The sequence below is a fragment of the Cherax quadricarinatus genome, chromosome 75 (genome assembly GCF_038502225.1).
Source record: "Cherax quadricarinatus isolate ZL_2023a chromosome 75, ASM3850222v1, whole genome shotgun sequence".
NCBI classification, from domain to species: Eukaryota; Metazoa; Arthropoda; class Malacostraca; order Decapoda; family Parastacidae; genus Cherax; species Cherax quadricarinatus.
The window spans coordinates 591,751-611,001 of record NC_091366.1 but is presented as its reverse complement, the minus strand read 5'-3'; the positions used below and the strand labels follow the sequence as shown (position 1 = coordinate 611,001).

Sequence of the window (19,251 nt, the reverse complement as noted above, 5' to 3'; positions counted from 1 at the left end):
TTTTATAAGTCTTGGAAGAAATGAACACAGGAAGTAAATCTCACCTACATCAGACTTAATATTTTACTAAAATCACTGTTGGTGTTGGTGTTATTTTTGAAGATATTTGATAGTGTTTCTTTTACTGTGTCTCTCTCATACTCTGATACAAAAATATATGCCATAAACATTATATTTTTGTTTAGAATCTGTAGTACTGAGCAATATCATGTGGTCTCTTAAGATTTTAATTTATATTAATTATTCAGCTGTGCATTGACTAGATATTCTGCCAGCATCCTTAGCATGCTTCTGATTTGAATTGATGGAAGATATAAATGTCTTAAAGCATCTCCTCGTACATTTAAACCCTTTTTCTAAATTGTTTTCATAATTATATTCATGGGGAAAGCAGTAAATTCACAAGACATCATACAGTGTATGAGAAATAGGAGCAGTCAAGTTTGATCAGACGATAACTCCAGTTTCTTCTGACCAAAAGATCTTCACTGGCATAAATGCTTTCCCTAATAAACCCCCTACCTTAACATTTACTGTACTATATAATCTTCAACATTCAGGCTTATTCACCCTACATCTTGCATGATAATTATTACTAATGCTATATTCATGTGACCAAAACACAGTCAAGTGTTATTTCCCAGAACTGGCACCAATGAAGGGAGGATGGACAGTTCAAGTATGGTTCGATTTAAGACAGCTCACTGATCACTACTGGGGACTATCGATGCTGCCAGTGATCTTGCAGGACGTGAGATAGTACCAGAATACAGGAAAGAGAGAACTGCAGATCCTTCAATGGTGAGGTAACAGTGCATGTTCATCCTTGTCTGAAACACAGTCACTTTCAATTATGTTCATGGGGACTTGTGATGCTGCCAGTGATCTTGCATGATCTGTGATAGTACCAGAATACTGTATAGATAATGGTATCCACCTGCAGAAGACTGAAAGATTCTGAAATGCAGACATTTCAAGAAAGGGTACTTTGATATTGGTGAGGAGTTCTTGATCCAAGAAATTGAAGCAATGGTAATACAGTGGTAGAATATACTGACAGAATTTAAATAAAACAATGTGGATTATGGAATTTTATTAATGAAGACATTTCTCCCACCAGGAGCTGTCAGTTCGTACAAATAACATACGAGTAGGTATGTGCATATAGCAGTTAGGGGAGGTCCTGAGGTGAAAGAATGTAGTTGTATGTGAGTAGTCAGTCAAATAGGTTAGGTTAGGTGATCACAGTGTCAGGTTTATGGAAATTAACCCTCACTAAGAATTTGAGGGAGATTATTGGTAGTGGTAAATACTACTGATTCTAAGCATAATTATCTGCAATGGTCACTTTCTGTAAAGATAAGTCTTGCCTCTGGGAAATATATATCATGGTTCTCGGTCTAGAGTGCATACATTACCATCGTTCTTCCTGCAAGTGTGTTATGTTCTTTAACTCGAGATATTTGGGTCCCTTTAAGTCCTTCCTACATGAACGTTCTCACAAGCTTCACACAGTATGGTGTGAATGCCAGCAGTGGTGTTCATTTGTTTACCTTTCTTTTTGATCAGGTCTTTTATAGTTTTTAATGAAATGTTGGTAACCCCTTATATTGAGTTTTGCTAAGGTAATGTAAAGTTCTCAAAGCTCAGAATCATTCAGTCTCTGAAGTTTTAGCAAGGTTTATTCTTCTTAACCCTTTGAGGGTCGACAGGCCCTCTCCGAAACTCGTTCTCAGGGTCGGCCAAATTAAAAAAAAAAAAAAATTCTTATGAAAAGATAGAGAATCTTTTCCCGATCATAATGACACCAAAATTCTGAAATTTGATGGAAAACTTACGGAATTATGCTCTCGCGAAGTTAGCGGTCTCGGTGATGTTTACGCATCGGTAATTTTGCACACTTTGAGCCCCATTTTCGGCCAATACCACTGCACTAGTCGACAAAAAACATGAATATTTCGCTAGAACTCCATTTTTTCTATCGAATGAGTGCAAGAAACCACCCATTTACCAATTTCAACTATCCAGTACAGTGGTCAGAATTTAGCAATTTTGCCAATTTCACACAAATTTCAAAAGATGCCAATTTCCGAATAGGGTCCAGAATAAACAAGAAGGACATTTCTGGCACTAAAATGACATTTCCTCTAGTCATTAGTCACGTCTCAAGGCCCCTCTTATATTCTTTTGCTTTCCACTTTGAATTTTTATTCTCACAAAAAAATAGAAGATTTACTGTTATGCAGACTACTGCATTAGTGTAAAAAATGGTATAAATAATATTGGCGCACTTGCAAAAGAATATTAGACTCACCAGTTGACATGTATTGGACGCTTGGCATGATTTATTTACTTTTGAACTTTGGTAAAAATCGAACATTTCTGCTACTTTGAGCTCAATTTCAAGCTACTTTTCATTGTAAAACCAGTCAAAATCATCTCAATTTCTGTAATATGTCTTCCATTCTATAAAATGAGACCAAGAAAACTAGAATACAACAATAAATACCATACGAAAATACAGTGCAAAGTTGCTGTTTTATTCCAAAAAAACAAAGTTTTTTTTTTCTCATTATGCACTGTGCTGCAGGATTTTTTTTTATACTGTGCACACTGAGCACATAGACCCATTCTTTCATATGTAGCCCTACCAGCTTTCTCCCACTAGATTTGAGGGCGCTAGAATTTAGGCGTACTAGTACGTCAAAAACCCTGGGTCGTAAGCCGTACTAGTACGGCCGAAAACCTCAAAGGGTTAAACCTGACACTGTGATCACCTAACTTCAACTTGACTGGCTGCTCATATACAAGTACTGTACATTCACCTCAGGATTTCCCCCCGTTATTATGTATGTACACTCTACAGTACCTATATGTACTGTGTTGTTCTCTGTATGACTGAAGTTCCTTGTTGATGAAACATTAATTAAATGACACAACCTGCATACTGTGCTTTATTTACATACTCTAGGTATAGTCTACCATGTTATCATTACTTCAGTTTCTTGGATAAAGAGCCCTTCAACATCAAGGTACCCTTCCTTGAAGAGTCTGCAGTTCAGAACCTTGGTCTCCTGCAGGTGGCTGGCATTCTCTATACAGTATTCTGGTACTATCTCAGATCTTACAAGATCACTGGCAGCATCACCAGTCCCCAGGAATATGAATTTCAGGCAATTATAAATGTGTAGTTACCTCACACTGTGGAAATATCACTGGATAAAAGTAAGGGGTGGAAAAGAAATTAATTAAAAGTCTTCATTCATTTTATATGTACATAAATTTAACATTAGTTCTTAAGGTGATAAGAAAACACTGGCAGAATGGAAACCTTTAATGAGACATTTCATAGTGAAACCAAACTGTTTCAAGTTTATGAAGAGTACAGGGCAAGGATAGTTGTATATAGTCAGAACAGCAGATGACAGGAGTCAGGTGCAAATCTTATTATATTAGGTCAGGTGAGTGGTGTGTGCTGAGGAACATGCAGGCCAAGAGGTCCCTTGACTGGAAACTAACCTAGTTCTGGGAAATGGTTTCTGGTATGAATGCTGATTCAAGGCATTTTTTTCTGCCTTTTCGTAGATAACCATGCTCACCCTGAGCCACTCCACATAGTGTAACAGAAGTACTTATCTTATTCTTACAACTATAATCACTAGCTGTCACCCACATGTATACTTTATTATAACTACTATGAGGGATGACGATGGTGCACTCTCCTTGGGGCTGCCGCTAACTCTCTTAGGCCTTGTAATATCTTTGACAACAGCTGAAGTGACAGTGGCAGTTATGTAACTGCCTTTATTTAAAGAACCTATGATAGTAGGGAAGATTAAAACCCAGACCGACTCTCTGAATGCTAAGTATTTTCCGTGCTTTACTTCTACAATCCAGAAGATAGTAGGACAATGTAAACTGCCTAAGAATAAGGTAGTTGTGAGGGGCTTGCTATTCAAGAACTCCAAGCTGAGGATTCTGAGAGCCCTTAGAAACCCAGCAGAATACATCAAAAACTTTGTCATGGAGGATGGCAATAGCCTGATCCATCAAGATTAACGAGTTTCTTGTCCAGTGTGTGTCTGATCACCAAAGTGCCAGAGTGTACTACTGATAGTGCCAAGCAAAATGGAAAGGGATTTTGCCAGAGCCCTGGCTATACTTGAGGTTATGGGAATGAAGAGTACCTCAGACTTGTGGGTTCTAGAAGACCATACATACTTGATCATCTCAGGGTGGTAAAAGATATGGAGGCTCCCCATCCTGTTATGAACAGGGTCCCCAATAAGCACTGTCCTCGTGAATTTCCATATGGAGTTCCTCGAGGAGACGAGTCCATGATATTCCTGCTGGAGTATCTTGGATGATGTTTGTTGATGACATCCTCATCAATTCAGCTCACTTTAGAAGTGGAAAACAAAACTTATCCTCAATGTCCTTGTACACAAGAACACTACTTGCCACTCCCTTGAATTTAGTACACATCATAAACCCACCAACCAAAACTGTTTCATTCCTTTTTGGTCTCAACTCTACTAGAACCAAGAAAGGTGTTCTGTTGAGTGTCTTTCTAAGGGTTCTCCTATTTCCTGGAAGACAAGTGTCTCAAAATCACCGAGATCATCAGCAGTGTACATTTTCCTACCACTTTCATGTGGAATTGTAGAAGCACAGTTAAAATAACACTTCGAGAGTTGATTCTAGCAATGACCGCTTTTCAATCTTCCCTAGTTCAACTGTACCCAGGAATGCTTCTAAGATATTTAAAAATGTCACGGCATCACAGCCACTGTCACCTTGACCACTATCAGAGACTAGGCCTAAGTAAATCCCAACCCCATGGAGACTACAGGCATATACACTATCCCCTACAGAGGTTGTAATAAGGTACTGTACATGTGCATAAGATAGCTAGGAATCTGTTACCCTTTATGGTGAGAAACGGCATTATTAAAAAACATACAAACGCAAATATGCTTGTTGCAGCAGTAACATCAACAATGCCTGTGTTTTACATTCTAACACAGCTTCACACTACATGGAATTGCCCCAGGCCAAGCATGATTGTGCATAAAGACAAAGAACAGAAGAAAATGACTTGAATCAGCACTGTATATACCACAGACACCATCGCCCACAACCAGGAAAGTTTCCAGTTGGCAGGACCCCTGGTTCGAATGTTCCTCAGCACACACCACTCACCTGACCTGATATAGTCAAGTTAGCACCTAATGACTCCTTGGCCCTTGCTCTCCCGACTATATATACTTATGCTTACCATGTACTCTCTCTAAACTTGAAAAAGTTTGGTCTCTGTGCAAGACACCTCATTAAAGGTTTCCAGTCTGCCAGAGTGTCTTTTCTTCAGCTTGTCGACTGTACAACCTCCTCTTTGTTAGTTTTCAACTTGTGCTGCATCCTCTTTCTCTTGCACTTTCTGAGCTGCTGCTGCTCTTCGATTACGCCAGGCTAACAAATACACTCGAGGGTGGATTGGCAGTAATCCTGCTAGACCTGTGGAGGAATACACACTGTAGTTGTTGCCAAAACTCCTATTAAAAATATGTATATTTCTTATGAGAATTTGCTTATATGTGACCTCACTGCTGTGAATAATTCACTACATGCAGTATAAATCACTCGTATGTGATCACCCAAACCCAGCACTATTTTATAATTAGCAATATAGCAAATATTATGCTAAACAGGTGTCTCGATATAAAGCACTGAAGTAGGCCTACTGGTCAGTATTAGGCAATCCTACTCTTCCTTTCCATTTCTACTCTAAACCAACAGGTTTATAGCTTCCCATGACAAGCCACTGACAAGCATCTCTATTGCTAAAATATTGCTTTCCTAAATAAGAACAAAGGGGCACTGCAGTAGGCTTATTGGCCCATCTTATATAGGGCCTAGTTTTTCCCAACCATTACCAGTTGTTTTTTGACAAAATTCTCAAATCAAGCAATGCAAAATGTTCATGTCTTTGAACATATCTCTGTGTTTTATGTGTTAAGTTGGGTTCACCTGATGAAATTTCATGTACCAAAGAGCCTGGAATCTCCTGATCTCTGGCATGAAACCAGAGACACCTGTACGTATATCTTTATCTAGTATTCTGTTAAGTGCTAAGCCTGTAGGTGTCATACAGTGCCTGGGTATGGGAAAGGAATTAGGTTTGCTCCAAGGAAAGGGAGAAGTTCAATACACCAGATTATGAGCCCCTATCCACAGTGAAGGTACCATCAGAAGCAGTATTTAACTCATCACAACCTCCAAGAGGGTAACCTTAACACCCGTAAAAGGATATGTTACTAGGCTTGCAAATTCCACATTTCTTAACTTGTGATCCAAGGAACTGGAGCTGTTCTCCCTTCCTTGAATCAAACCTGACTCCTTTTTTGCATTTCTTTGTGTTTGACCCAAGTGTTAGCCTCCCTGGGATGTTTTTATCTCTATTTATGCCTCAAGGGAGATTCCTTGATGCTGGTGAGGGACTCCTGATCTAGGGAACTGGATCTGTGCTCCAGTTCCCTGAATACCTTCCATCCCTCCCCCCAAAGGTGCTGTATAATTCCTATGGGTTTAGCACTCCCCCCTGATTACCCCAAAGGCGCTGTATAATCCCTTCAGGTTAGCGCTCCCCCTGATTATAATAATACCTTTATTTAGAATTATTATTGTTTTATTTATGAAAAAGCACTAAATCCTATTGAAGAGCATGTCAAAAATGAATGCAAGATAGGATAACATTGGCAGAGGACCATCTTATATAATGACTGTGTTCTCTAAAATAACAGGAAAACAGAGTCAAGTGTCAGCAAGACTTTACAATTTTCTCACATTCGTTAATCCTGCTTGGTGGGGGATGTGGGGAGAGGGAGAGCCAGGAGCTACACCAAAGTTTCCTCTCCAAATTATTAATTAGTTTTAATGCAATATGAAGCTTTGCACTAAGACAAGGAAAAGTATTTCAATTTGAATTCGACATGCATTTTCTTGACCTACAACAAAAAAATAACAAGAAAATGTGTTAACAGGTCCATGCCTATATAATATTCTTAAAAGCTAAAACTAAAAAGCTTAATAATAAAATAAATATCTCAAGAAGATCAAAAAATCTGAAATAAAGTAGTATTAGTTGTGATATTTTGAAAGATCTCTGACCATGCGAGTCACTCAATATTCATAGAAAAAATGTAAATACAACATACTTGAACACTAAAAACATAAAATTAAACAACAAAAGCTACAAAAATAGTCTCAACACAAATACAGTACTTTCAAGTTAAAATATTTTTTTTTTTATTATCACACTGGCCGATTCCCACCAAGGCAGGGTGGCCCGAAAAAGAAAAACTTTCACCATCATTCACTCCATCACTGTCTTGCCAGAAGGGTGCTTTACACTACAGTTTTTAAACTGCAACATTAACACCCCTCCTTCAGAGTGCAGGCACTGTACTTCCCATCTCCAGGACTCAAGTCCGGCCTGCCGGTTTCCCTGAACCCCTTCATAAATGTTACTTTGCTCACACTCCAACAGCACGTCAAGTATTAAAAACCATTTGTCTCCATTCACTCCTATCAAACACGCTCACGCATGCCTGCTGGAAGTCCAAGCCCCTTGCACACAAAACCTCCTTTACCCCCTCCCTCCAACCCTTCTTAGGCCGACCCCTACCCCGCCTTACTTCCACTACAGATTTATACACTCTTGAAGTCATTCTGTTTTGTTCCATTCTCTCTACATGTCCAAAATAACCAGCATTAATTTAAAAACCCCTTTAAATTATTAAAGTCAAAGACTCGTCTAAAAGCTCTCCAAGATCCCTACTTGCACCCCAGTAATTATGAAAAACCATGACAAAGTTGGAAAGGTCTGTCATGAGCAGTTGTATGACCCTGGTGGGTTTAGTACTTAGTTTTGATGATAATAATACTAAGTTATGAGCAACCTGCTAATGTGTAAACAATAAAAAGTCACAATACCATGACTGGAACAGTACACACATAACTCGCACACAGGAGAAAGAAACTTATGACGAAGTCTTGGTTTGACTCAGACCATTATCTTGTCCTATATACTGGTTATTTGTGTATTATTAGAATGTGTATCAGTCAGTGGCATATCACAAGCTACACAAAGGTGGGAAGCAGCAGCACCTGCAAGCAGGTGACTATAGGTAAGATGTGTGTGCCCAATTTGGAGATAAAGGCCAAATTGTACAGTTTCATAAAGAAAATTTAAGTTTCATTAACATGTATTTCATACCTAGAAGCATTGAACAGCCCTCAGATATAAGAGCTCCTTTACTGATCCAGTAAGTTGTTCGCTCTAGGTTAATGGAACATAACTTCTCCCCATGAGCATTGACCAGAGGGTCCCAAGTCCCAAGCTGCTCAATCACATGACCCTGTCTAGGACTCTTTTTCTGAAAAAAAAAAAAAAAGAATATTTTACCTAAAAATCGATAAATGGCCATTTTTTCTCTGGAAAGGGTGAGAATATATTAATGAATGCTTAAAAAATATACAGTGAGTGATATGGTGTTATAATTTTACTGATTTCTCAACATCAAGGTCATTGTTGTCAGTTTTTAATAAATATAAAAAAATTTACTGAAAATTGGCAATGAAGAAAAACTGGAATGTGGGTGACAGTCTTGAAAACAATGAAAAAAATTCAAAAAGGCGTGACTGTCTTGATAAGAATGGAAAAAGGATCTGGAGTAATGATAAATAACATATGACCAAAAGTTCAAATAAATATATTACCACAGAGAGAATCTCATTTGCAAGCAAACTTCAGCATTATTTTCAAATAATGCAGTGGATGGAAAAATTAAAATTACTAGATATTACATCAAAATTGGAATATGCAGTAGTAATATCTTGTCTGCACAAAAATAGCTGAATAAATTGGAACTGTCCAAATTATAATAACAGGAAAGTGCTAAACCCATTAGTGTCTTATAGTGGCTGAGGAATGGAGGGTGATGAAGCAGGTTAAGTTCCCAGTTACTGCTGTACAGGACAGCCTTACTTATACAGCAGGTTAGGTTCCAGGTTACTGCTGTACAGGAGGGCCTCACTTATACAGCAGGTTAGGTTCCAGGTTACTGCTGTACAGGAGGGCCTCACTTATACAGCAGGTTAGGTTCCAGGTTACTGCTGTACAGGAGAGCCCTACTTATACAGCAGGTTAGGTTCCAGGTTACTGCTGTACAGGCAAGCCTTATACAGCAGGTTAGGTTCCAGGTTACTGTTGTACAGGAGAACCTTATACAGCAGGTTAGATTCTGGGTTACTGCTGTACAGGAGGGCCCTACTAATACAGCAGGTTAAGTTCCAGGCTACTGCTGAACAGGAGGGCCTCACTTATACAGCAGGCTAGGTTCCAGGTTACTGCTGTACAGGAGGGCCCTACTAATACAGCAGGTTAAGTTCCAGGCTACTGCTGAACAGGAGGGCCTCACTTATACAGCAGGCTAGGTTCCAGGTTACTGCTGTACAGGAGGGCCCCACTTATACAGCAGGTTAGGTTCTAGGTTACTGCTGTAAAAGAAAAATCACTGTAAAGTGAAACATAGCCTTTTTCACTTTCAAATGTATATAAAAGCCTGATAACATGTTTATACTATCACATATTAAGTGAACAATAGAGCTAGACCTAAAAAATGCATATACGTACAGTACACACGTTACTTACCTTAAAATATTTTCGTCCTTAGCTTATAGTAAGTGGTGAATATATTTATTGTAGGTGTCTGAATAAATGAAGAATGGTTATAATTGACAACTCCTGTATTAGTGAAACACCATCAAGCAAAGCCCTGTAAAACAGGGCTTGCCTGCATGAAACTAACATAATATAATTATAAGGTTCTGGTTCTTACATCCATAACAACAATGTGGTAAAACGGTCTGTTTGCACATCCATGCCTGGCAAATCTTATACATTTGGCCGTCCTCAAAGGTACTCTGGCGCCTCCTGCTGCAGGGAAAGGCATCCTTCACTTGCCTGAAAAGAAAGAAAAAATATTAATAGAGTGGAGACAAATGGTTTTTGAGACTTGATGAGCTGTTAAGAGTGTGAGCAGGGTAATATTTTGTGAAGGAATTCAGTGAAACCGGTTAGCCAGACTTTGAGTCTTGGAGGTGGGAAGTACAATGACTGCACTCTGAAGAAGGAGTTTGGGATATTTGCTGTTTAGAGGGACATCTAAACTGTTGTATCTGTGCACCTCTAGCAACATATCAATAGAGTGAATGATGGTGAAAGTGTTCCTTTTATGGGTCACCCCTACCTCGGTGGGAGACGGCCAATGTATTAAAAAATATATGTAAATCGTCAAGACAATTCTTGTAATATGAGATGTGGATTATATTTTCACCGTGTTTTCATTTTGAACCAGCTGCCACCTGTAGCATAGTATTTATAAGTGTATATCTTTTATGGTTTGAGTCAGTTCACTTTAGACAAGTTACATGCAACAAACCCTAGGGCTCTTGATCCAAGGAACTGGTGCTGCCCTCCCCTTCATCAGATCAAACCTAATTACCCTCCCATTCCCCAATTGTTGTATGACCATTATTGGTTTAGCAATTTGCCACATTTAATACAATAATAATATACGTACATATTATTATGCACACAGGTAATGACTAGTCTGTTGACCTGGTCGTAATAGGTTTGGAACAAAAATAAACACAGCACTCTTTGCATGCCACACACATACATGACTTAATGTAAGGGAAACCGCTGTATGAACAATCATCCTGTATGACGCTCTCTTAGGTAAATATTGTTACAGTGTAGTAAAACAATGATAATAATAATAATAATACAGTGGACCCCAGACCTACGATATTAATCTGTTCCTGAGAGCCCATCGTAAGATGAAATAATTGTAGGTTGAATTAATTTTCCCCATAAGAAATAATGGAAATCAAATTAATCCATTCCAGACACCCCAAGTATGAAAAAAAATATGTTTACCACATAAAATATACTTTTTTCTACACACAAAAAAGGAGACATGCATAATATATATTACGTATTGTTTAATGAAGAATAAATGACACTTACCTTTATTGAAGATCTGTTGAAGAGTGATGGGATGGCAGAAGGGGAGATGATGGAGGCTATTATTTTTTGGAAGGGAAATCCCCTTCCATTAGGACTTTAGGTAGCACGTCCTTTTCTGGGGTTACTTCCCTTCTTCTTTTAATGCCACTGGCAACAACTTGAGAGTCATTGGACCTCTGTCGCACCAAAAATCTGTCCATGGAGCTCTGTACCTCTCGTTCCTTTAAGATTTTTCTAAAGTGGTTCACAACATTGTCATTGTAAAAGTCACCAGCATGGCTTGCAATAGCTGTGTCAGGGTGATTTTCTTCCATAAAGGTTTGCAGTTCAACCCACTTTGCACACATTTCCTTAATCTTTGAAGAAGGCAACTGCACATATTTTTCAGCCGCTTTTTGGTCCGAACTGGCAGCCTCACCATGCCTTATCACACTATGTATACCACTACGATTCTTAAATCTCTCAAACCAACCTTTGCTGGCCTTAAATTCACTCACATCACCACTAGTTGCAGGCATTTTCTTAATTAAATTGTTATGCAACTTACCATTGCTATCCAAAATCTTTGAGAAACTCGTGCACAGGAGACTATATTAATTTATAACGGCACAAAACATACTCAACCCCTGCCAATTTGGATTTAGGAAAAATAAAAGCACTAATGATGCAATTATAAAAATGCTAGATCTGCTTTACACAGCATTGGAAAATAAGGAATATCCGCTAGGAATTTTTATTGACCTAAGAAAAGCTTTTGACACAGTAGACCACGGCATCCTACTCCACAAACTTGACCATTATGGTATAAGAGGCCATGCGCTTGCATATTTCAAATCCTACCATATTAATAGGTATCAGTATGTCACCATTAAAGACACAGCATCATCAACATGGCCACTTAATACTACTGGAGTTCCGCAGGGAAGTGTCCTTGGTCCCCTGCTCTTCCTCATATACATCAATGATCTTCCAAACGTATCCCAACACCTGAACTCCATTCTCTTTGCTGACGACACGACTTATGTCATCTCTCACCCTAATTTTGCCACCCTCAACACCATTGTTAACGAGGAGCTGCTCAAAATATTGACTTGGATGACAGCCAACTTACGCTTAACACTGACAAAACCTACTATATTATGTTTGGTAGCAGAGCAGGAGTTGCACAAATTAACATTAAGATCAACAACACTAATTGCCAGACATAATGAGGGCAAATTCTTAGGCCTATACCTCGACAACAACATGAATTTCAGCACCCATATAAAACACATAACCAAAAAAGTATCCAAAACGGTGGGGATCCTCTCCAAGATATGATACTACATGCCGCAAAATGCCCTTCTCACACTATACCACTCACTTATTTATCCATATCTCACCTATGCTATTTGTGCTTGGGGATCAACTGCAGCAACTCACCTAAAGCCAATAATAACCCAACAAAAAGCCGCAGTAAGAATAATCATTAAATCCCATCCCTGGCAACACACCCCCCCACTCTTCATAGATCTAAACTTACTCCCTGTTCAGTACATCCACACTTACTACTGTGCAATCTACATCTACAGGACCTTAAACTCCAATATTAACCTTGACCTAAAATGCTTTCTTGATATTTGTGACAGAACCCACAGGCATAACACCAGACACAAACATCTCTATGACATTCCCCATGTCTGACTAAACCTTTAGAAAAATTCAATGTATATCAAAGGCCTTAAAATCTGGAACACCCTACCTGAGAACTCTAGAACTGCAGACACATTCATCACCTTCAAAACTACCATTAGAAAACATCTTATCTCCCTGATACACCCCATCAACTAATTACATGAATACCACCTGGTGGTTCACACTTACACTCACCCATTTGACCATAAACACAGAAATATCAATCTTAATCTTAAAATAATGAATCCTAACTAGTCATAAGTTGGCCTGTGATACTCCAATACTGAAACTATGTATTGTGCGAAAACAAAAGCATTCACATTGCTAAACTCACAAACTAGTATTTAGTCACTTAGCCATAATACCAATTTACCTCATAATTTGTAATATTTTAAAGTTAAGAATTAATCTAAGTCTGCCCGAAATGCCTAGCCATGCTAGGTGTTCTAGTGGTACACTCTGTAATTACTATTTTAAAACATGTAAACCACACAATATCCAAATTCTGTAAACTCAGCATTGTAATCCTTATAGAGAATAAACTTGACTTGATTTTATTTGAACTGCCTTACCTTTTCACATATGATCGCTTGAGAGATGCTATCTCCTGATATCTGTTTTTCGTATATCCACACCAATAAGTCTCTCAATATCTTCGAGCACTTGCGATCTGTGTTTTGTAAAGATACTTGCATCTTTTGCAACAACAGCTTCCTTGATTGCCTATTTGTTGGCCAGGATAGTAGAGATGGTTGATTGGGGTTTGTTGTACAACCTGGCCAGCTCAGAGGCACACACTCCATTTTCGTATTTATTTACTATCTCCTCCTTCATTTCAATAGTAATTTTCACCCTTTTTAACAAAGGGTTGGCACTAGAAGCTTTCTTTAGACCCATGGTGGCTTATTTAGCAGTTAGAAGCACTAAAAACACTGGAATAATACAAAATGTTCCGAATGTATGCATGGAAGCGACCGCTCTGGCTTGTAAACACTGGCACACTAACTGAAGGCAGGCCATCTGAGGCGCGCTCAGGGCGGACAGACACGTGGACTCTTACTGGATGAATGCTGTACGTTGAGTTTTTCAACGTATGTCGGGGTCAAATTTTTGCACTGAAAAGCTTCATAGGTCGGTTTTAACGTAGGTTGGGGACATCATAAGTCGGGGGTCCACTGGTGGCTAACGCTCTCGCTTCACACGGCGAGGGCCTGGGTTCGATTCCCAGCCAGAGTAGAAACATTGGTCGTGTTACTTTCCACCTGTTGTCTGTGTTCCCCATCAGTAAAATGGGTACCTAGGTGTTAGTGGACTGGTGTGGGTCGCATCCTGGGACACTGACCTAATTTGCCCGAAATGCTGAGCATAACAAGGGACTTTCTATATAGTAGTATGTCATTGTTGTCAGCTATGGTCTGTATACCTTGTACATGTACTGGTAGTAAATAAAGATATTATGTATTATTATTATATTATTATTATTACAGTCAAAACTAAGCACTAAACCCACAAGGGTCAATAATAATAAAACAATGATAATGTATATTCATGGAGAGTGTTAAACGCATAGAGAATAATAATAGCACTAATAGTATAATATTAATACCAATTATATCACTCTAATAATAATAATAATAATAATAATAGCAACACTAGTATAATAGTAATAATGATTAATAACAACATAACGCAGTTAAATTCAACATCACGACTTATTTCCACCGAGGTCGTTTTAGCTTCATTATTACATTGGCTTTCATATATACGGTCTTATCCTTTATTCTTAATAATAATAATCGTTAATTAAAAACATTGAGCTGTGTGACCCCAGTCTTGTGCTGCCGCTCACAAGATGGTTTTCAACTTTTATTTGGGGAAGTCCTAAATATTAATAAGCGCCTAAAGTCGGTACCTGACCAGCCGGGCTGTGGCTCGTACATTGGATTGCATGCAGCCAGCAGTAACAGCCTGGTTGATCAGGCTCTGATCCACCAGGAGGCCTGGTCACAGACCGGGTCGCGGGGGCGTTGACCCCCGGAACTCTCTCCAGGTAAACTCCGTATGGGTCATCTCACCTTCCAAGGAAGGTGAGACAAGGTCCATTATCATTTTAATCAAAATGAAGCACTAAACCTACAAGAGTCATACAGCAAGGGTCTGGGTCCAGATCCTTGGATCAGGAGCTCCCTCATTAGCACCCAATCATATTACACGCACAAGAAGCGCTAAACCTGTATGGTTCACCCAGCACCTGGCTAAATGGGAGGAATGATCAAGTTTGATCCAAGGAAGTGGAGAGTAGCCTCAGTTCCCTGGATCAAGAGCCCCTCGTGCCATCCTGTCATATTACTCAAAGATGGAAGCTCTAAACCCGTAAGGATTCACACAACCCATATTTGAATGGGAGGTACGATCAAGTTTGATCCAAGGAGGTGAAGGGTACCCTCAGTTCCCTGGATCAAGAGCCCTTTACCAATATTAAACTTACATATTAAACTTACTTCATTCAGTTTGGTAACAGAGCTACAGATGTACCTCTTAACATAATAATAAACAGATCACCTATCACAAAGCTAACAGAGGGAAAATTCTTAGGAATCCACCTTGATAATAGACTCAAATTTCATACACATATACATCAAATTTCTAGGAAAATTTCCAAGACTGTAGGCATACTATCGAAGATACGGTACTATGCTCCACAGTCAGCCCTCCTGGCCCTATATCACTCTCTTATTTACCCCTATCTCACCTATGGAATTTGTGCATGGGGCTCAACAACAAGTAACCATCTCAGACCACTAATTACCCAACAAAAGGCTGCAGTTAGAATGATAACAAATTCTCACTACAGGCAGCACACTCCACCAATATTCAAAACACTCAACCTACTCACCATACAAAACATCCATACTTATTATTGCACTTATTACATACATAGAACACTTAACTCTGATATTAACCCTCCCCTCAAACATCTCCTTGCCAACCTCAACAGAACACATGACCATAATACAAGACACAGATCACTCTTTGATGTTCCTCGTGTCCATCTCACACTATGTAAAAACTCAATGCACATAAAAGGCCCTAAAATCTGGAATTCATTACCTGTAAATATAAAAGAAACACTACCTGTTTATAAATTCAAGTCTCTTCTCAAAGATCACTTACTCACCCAAAACCAAATAAATACTGAATAACTCAACCTTATAAATTGTATATCTTAAATGTTTCTCACAATTATATCACACAAATGTTAAACCTAAAACCCAATCTAACTTTGTTATTTTTTTAAATACACTACCTAACAGAATACTCCATACGACTGACCTCTCAAGGAAGGTTCCTTGATGTTGGTGAGGGGCTCTTGATTTAGGGAATTGGATCTGTGCTCCAGTTCCCAGAATTAAGCCTGAATGCCTTCCACATCCCCCCCCCAGGCGCTGTATAATCCTCCGGGTTTAGCGCTTCCCCTTGATTATAATAATAATACTCCATACGACTGAATGTACAACAATGCATACAACCATATGACCTGTCTTTGTAATACTCACTTGTGCTTTATAGTTATCTGTTTACAATAATGTTTTATCACTGATTTCATCATTGCTTAGTTAATCTTAAGTTAATTTTAAGCCAGCCCGTAATGCTATGCATATAAGTGGCTTTGGCATGCTGCTCTCTCTTACCTCTATAGAAGCGTCAGCGTCTCCTTGTTGATGGTTTATAGAGCCACTGAGGAGGTGCACCGTACCAGCACCCCGGGGGGAGTTAACACAAAATATTCAAATTCAAATTAGTAAGTAAGTAAGTAAGTAAATTTATTCAGGTATACACAATACAGTTACATAGAATTATCATACATAGCAGCATATGTGTAGAGAACCTAGGATAACCCAAAAAAGTCAGACAGAGTGACTTATTTCCATTGGGGTCCTTTTACCTTATTATTATAATATAAAGGTTATAATATTTTCTTATTATTCTATAATGAAGATAACATCTTATTATCATACTAAAAAGACTATCTACTACACGAGGGTCATTAAGACTATCTACAATACGAGGGTCATTAAGACTATCTACTACCCGAGGGTCATTACGACTATCTACAATACGAGGGTCATTACTAGGGATAAGGTAAAATTTACACGTATTTTAGCTAAAAAATAGAAAATCATTCCCCTCCCTTTCTGTTGCTTCATTCATCAGACACTTTTTGGCAGTCTTCTTGAACTGGTTCATTCTCTGGTTTATTCTCTATAAGGATTACAATGCTGAGTTTACAGAAATTTGGTTATTGTTTGGTTTACATGTAGTAAAATTGTGATTACAGAGTGTACCACTAAAACGCTTAGCATGGCTAGGCATTTCGGGCATACTTAGTTTTATTCTTAATTGTAAAATATTACAAATTATGAGGTAAGTTGGTATTATGGCTAAGTGACTAAATACTAGTTTATGAGTTTAGCAATGTGAATGCTTTTGTTTTGGCACAGTATATAGTTTCAGTATTGGAGTATCACAGGATTCATTATTTTAAGATTGAGATTAATATTTCTGTTTATGGTCAAATGAGTGAGCGAGTGTAAGTGTGAACCACCAGGTGGTATTCGTGTAGTTAGTTGACGGGGTGTATCAGGGAGATAAGATGTTTTCTAATGGTAGTTTTGAAGGTGATGAATGTGTCTGCAGTTTTAGAGTTCTCAGGTAGGGTGTTCCAGATTTTAGGGCCTTTGACATACATTGAATTTTTGTAAAGGTTTAGTCGGACACGGGGAATGTCGTAGAGATGTTTGTGTCTGGTGTTATGCCTGTGGGTTCTGTCACAACTATCAAGAAAGCATTTTAGGTCAAGGTTGATATTAGAGTTTAAGGCCCTGTAGATATAGATTGCACAGTAGTAAGTGTGGATGTACTGAACTGGGAGTAAGTTTAGATCTTTGAAGAGTGGGGGGGTGTGCTGCCAGGGATGGGATTTAGTGATTATTCTTACTGCAGCTTTTTGTTGGGTTATTATTGGCTTTAGGTGTGTTGCTGCAGTTGATCCCCAAGCACAAATGGCATAGGTGAGGTATGGATAAATAAGTGAGTGGTATAGTGTGAGAAGGGCATTTTGCGGCACGTAGTATCGTATCTTGGAGAGGATCCCAACCGTTTTGGATACTTTTTTGGCTATATGCTGGATATGGGTGCTGAAATTCAGGTTGTTGTCAAGGTATAAGCCTAGGAATTTTCCCCCATTATTTCTGGTAATTAGAGTGTTGTCAATCTTAATGTTAATTTGTGCATCTCCTGCTCTGCTACCAAACATAATATAGTAAGTTTTGTCAGTGTTAAGCGTAAGTTTATTGGCTGTTATCCAAGTCGATATTTTAATCAGCTCCTCATTCACAATGGTGTTGAGGGTGGCAAGATTAGGGTGAGAGATGACATAAGTCGTGTCATCAGCAAAGAGAATGGGTTTCAGGTGTTGGGATACGTTTGGAAGGTCATTGATGTATATGAGGAAGAGCAGGGGACCAAGGACACTTCCCTGCGGAACTCCAGTATCAAGTGGCCGTGTTGCTGATGCTGTGTCTTTAATGGTGACGTACTGATACCTATTAGTAATGTAAGATTTGAAATAAGCAAGCGCATGGCCTCTTATACCGTAGTGGTCAAGTTTGTGGAGTAGGATTTGGTGGTTTACTGTGTCAAAAGCTTTTCTTAGGTCAATAAAAATTCCTAGTGGATATTCCTTATTTTCCAATGCTGTGTAAAGCAGATCTAGCATTTTTATGATTGCATCATTAGTGCTTTTATTTTTCCTGAATCCAAACTGGCAGGGGTTGAGTATGTTTTGAGCCGTTATAAATGAATACAGTCTCTTGTACACGAGTTTCTCAAAGATTTTGGATAGCAATGGTAAGTTAGATATTGGCCTATAGTTGTTTAAGTCTGTAGGGTCACCACCTTTATGTATTGGTGTAACCCTTGCCATCTTGAGTAGTTTCGGGAAGGTGCTAGTCTCTATTGACTTGTTAAAAAGTAATGAAATAGCATGCGAAAGGACATGGGCCGCTCGCTTGTACAGTAATGGTGGGACATGAGACAGATTCCCCGAGTTATTTTTAAGTGACTTTATGATCCCAATGACTTCCGTGGGCTCAGTTGGTGCAAGATAGAAGGAATTAGGGAAGTTACCATCTAGGTAGTCCCCGGCATGGGCATTGGTATGTGGGATTTTACTGGCGAGATTAGATCCTATGTTTGAGAAGAAGTCGTTTATCTTGTTAGCTGTGTCAGTGGGATGTAGTGGTGTTTCATTAGGTTTAGTTAGGACAATATTCTTGGTTTTTCTCAGTTTGTGGGTCCCTAGAATCTGAGAGAGTGTTTTCCAGGTCTTTTTTATATCTCCTCTAGTGTCTGTGAATCTACTGGAGTAGTATAGTTGTTTGGCTTTTTTTATTACTTTGGTGAGAGCTGATGAATAGTGTTTA

The 19,251-nt window shown here is 38.8% G+C and overlaps 1 protein-coding gene across 2 annotated transcripts; it reads right to left on the bottom strand.

The window, feature by feature from the left end:
• Positions 1-3,252: 3,252 nt before the first annotated feature.
• mRpS16 (mitochondrial ribosomal protein S16) lies at positions 3,253-16,534 on the bottom strand. 2 transcript variants are annotated; one of them, XM_053780818.2, is made up of 4 exons: positions 16,459-16,534; positions 9,900-10,024; positions 8,276-8,435; positions 3,253-5,514 (listed from the first exon to the last, which is right to left on the bottom strand). In XM_053780818.2, the coding sequence occupies exons 2-4, from the start codon at positions 10,011-10,013 to the stop codon at positions 5,396-5,398; spliced, it is 393 nt and encodes a 130-aa protein (XP_053636793.1). In that variant the 5' UTR covers positions 10,014-10,024; positions 16,459-16,534; the 3' UTR covers positions 3,253-5,395. The 2 variants fall into 2 exon arrangements, with proteins under 2 accessions (XP_053636793.1, XP_053636794.1); XM_053780819.2 differs by lacking the exon at positions 16,459-16,534 and adding an exon at positions 16,324-16,433.
• Positions 16,535-19,251: the final 2,717 nt, after the last annotated feature.

Excerpts from the sequence above, each read along its gene's own strand:
- mRpS16 (XM_053780818.2), bottom strand. The coding sequence starts at position 10,013 with ATGCCTTTCCCTGCAGCAGGAGGCGCCAGAGTACCTTTGAGGACGGCC. Across the intron at positions 8,436-9,899 it reads ACCACATTGTTGTTATGGAT|AAAAAGAGTCCTAGACAGGG; the intron begins GTAAGAACCAGA and ends TTTTTTTTTCAG. Across the intron at positions 5,515-8,275 it reads GGGCTGTTCAATGCTTCTAG|GTCTAGCAGGATTACTGCCA; the intron begins GTATGAAATACA and ends ATTCCTCCACAG.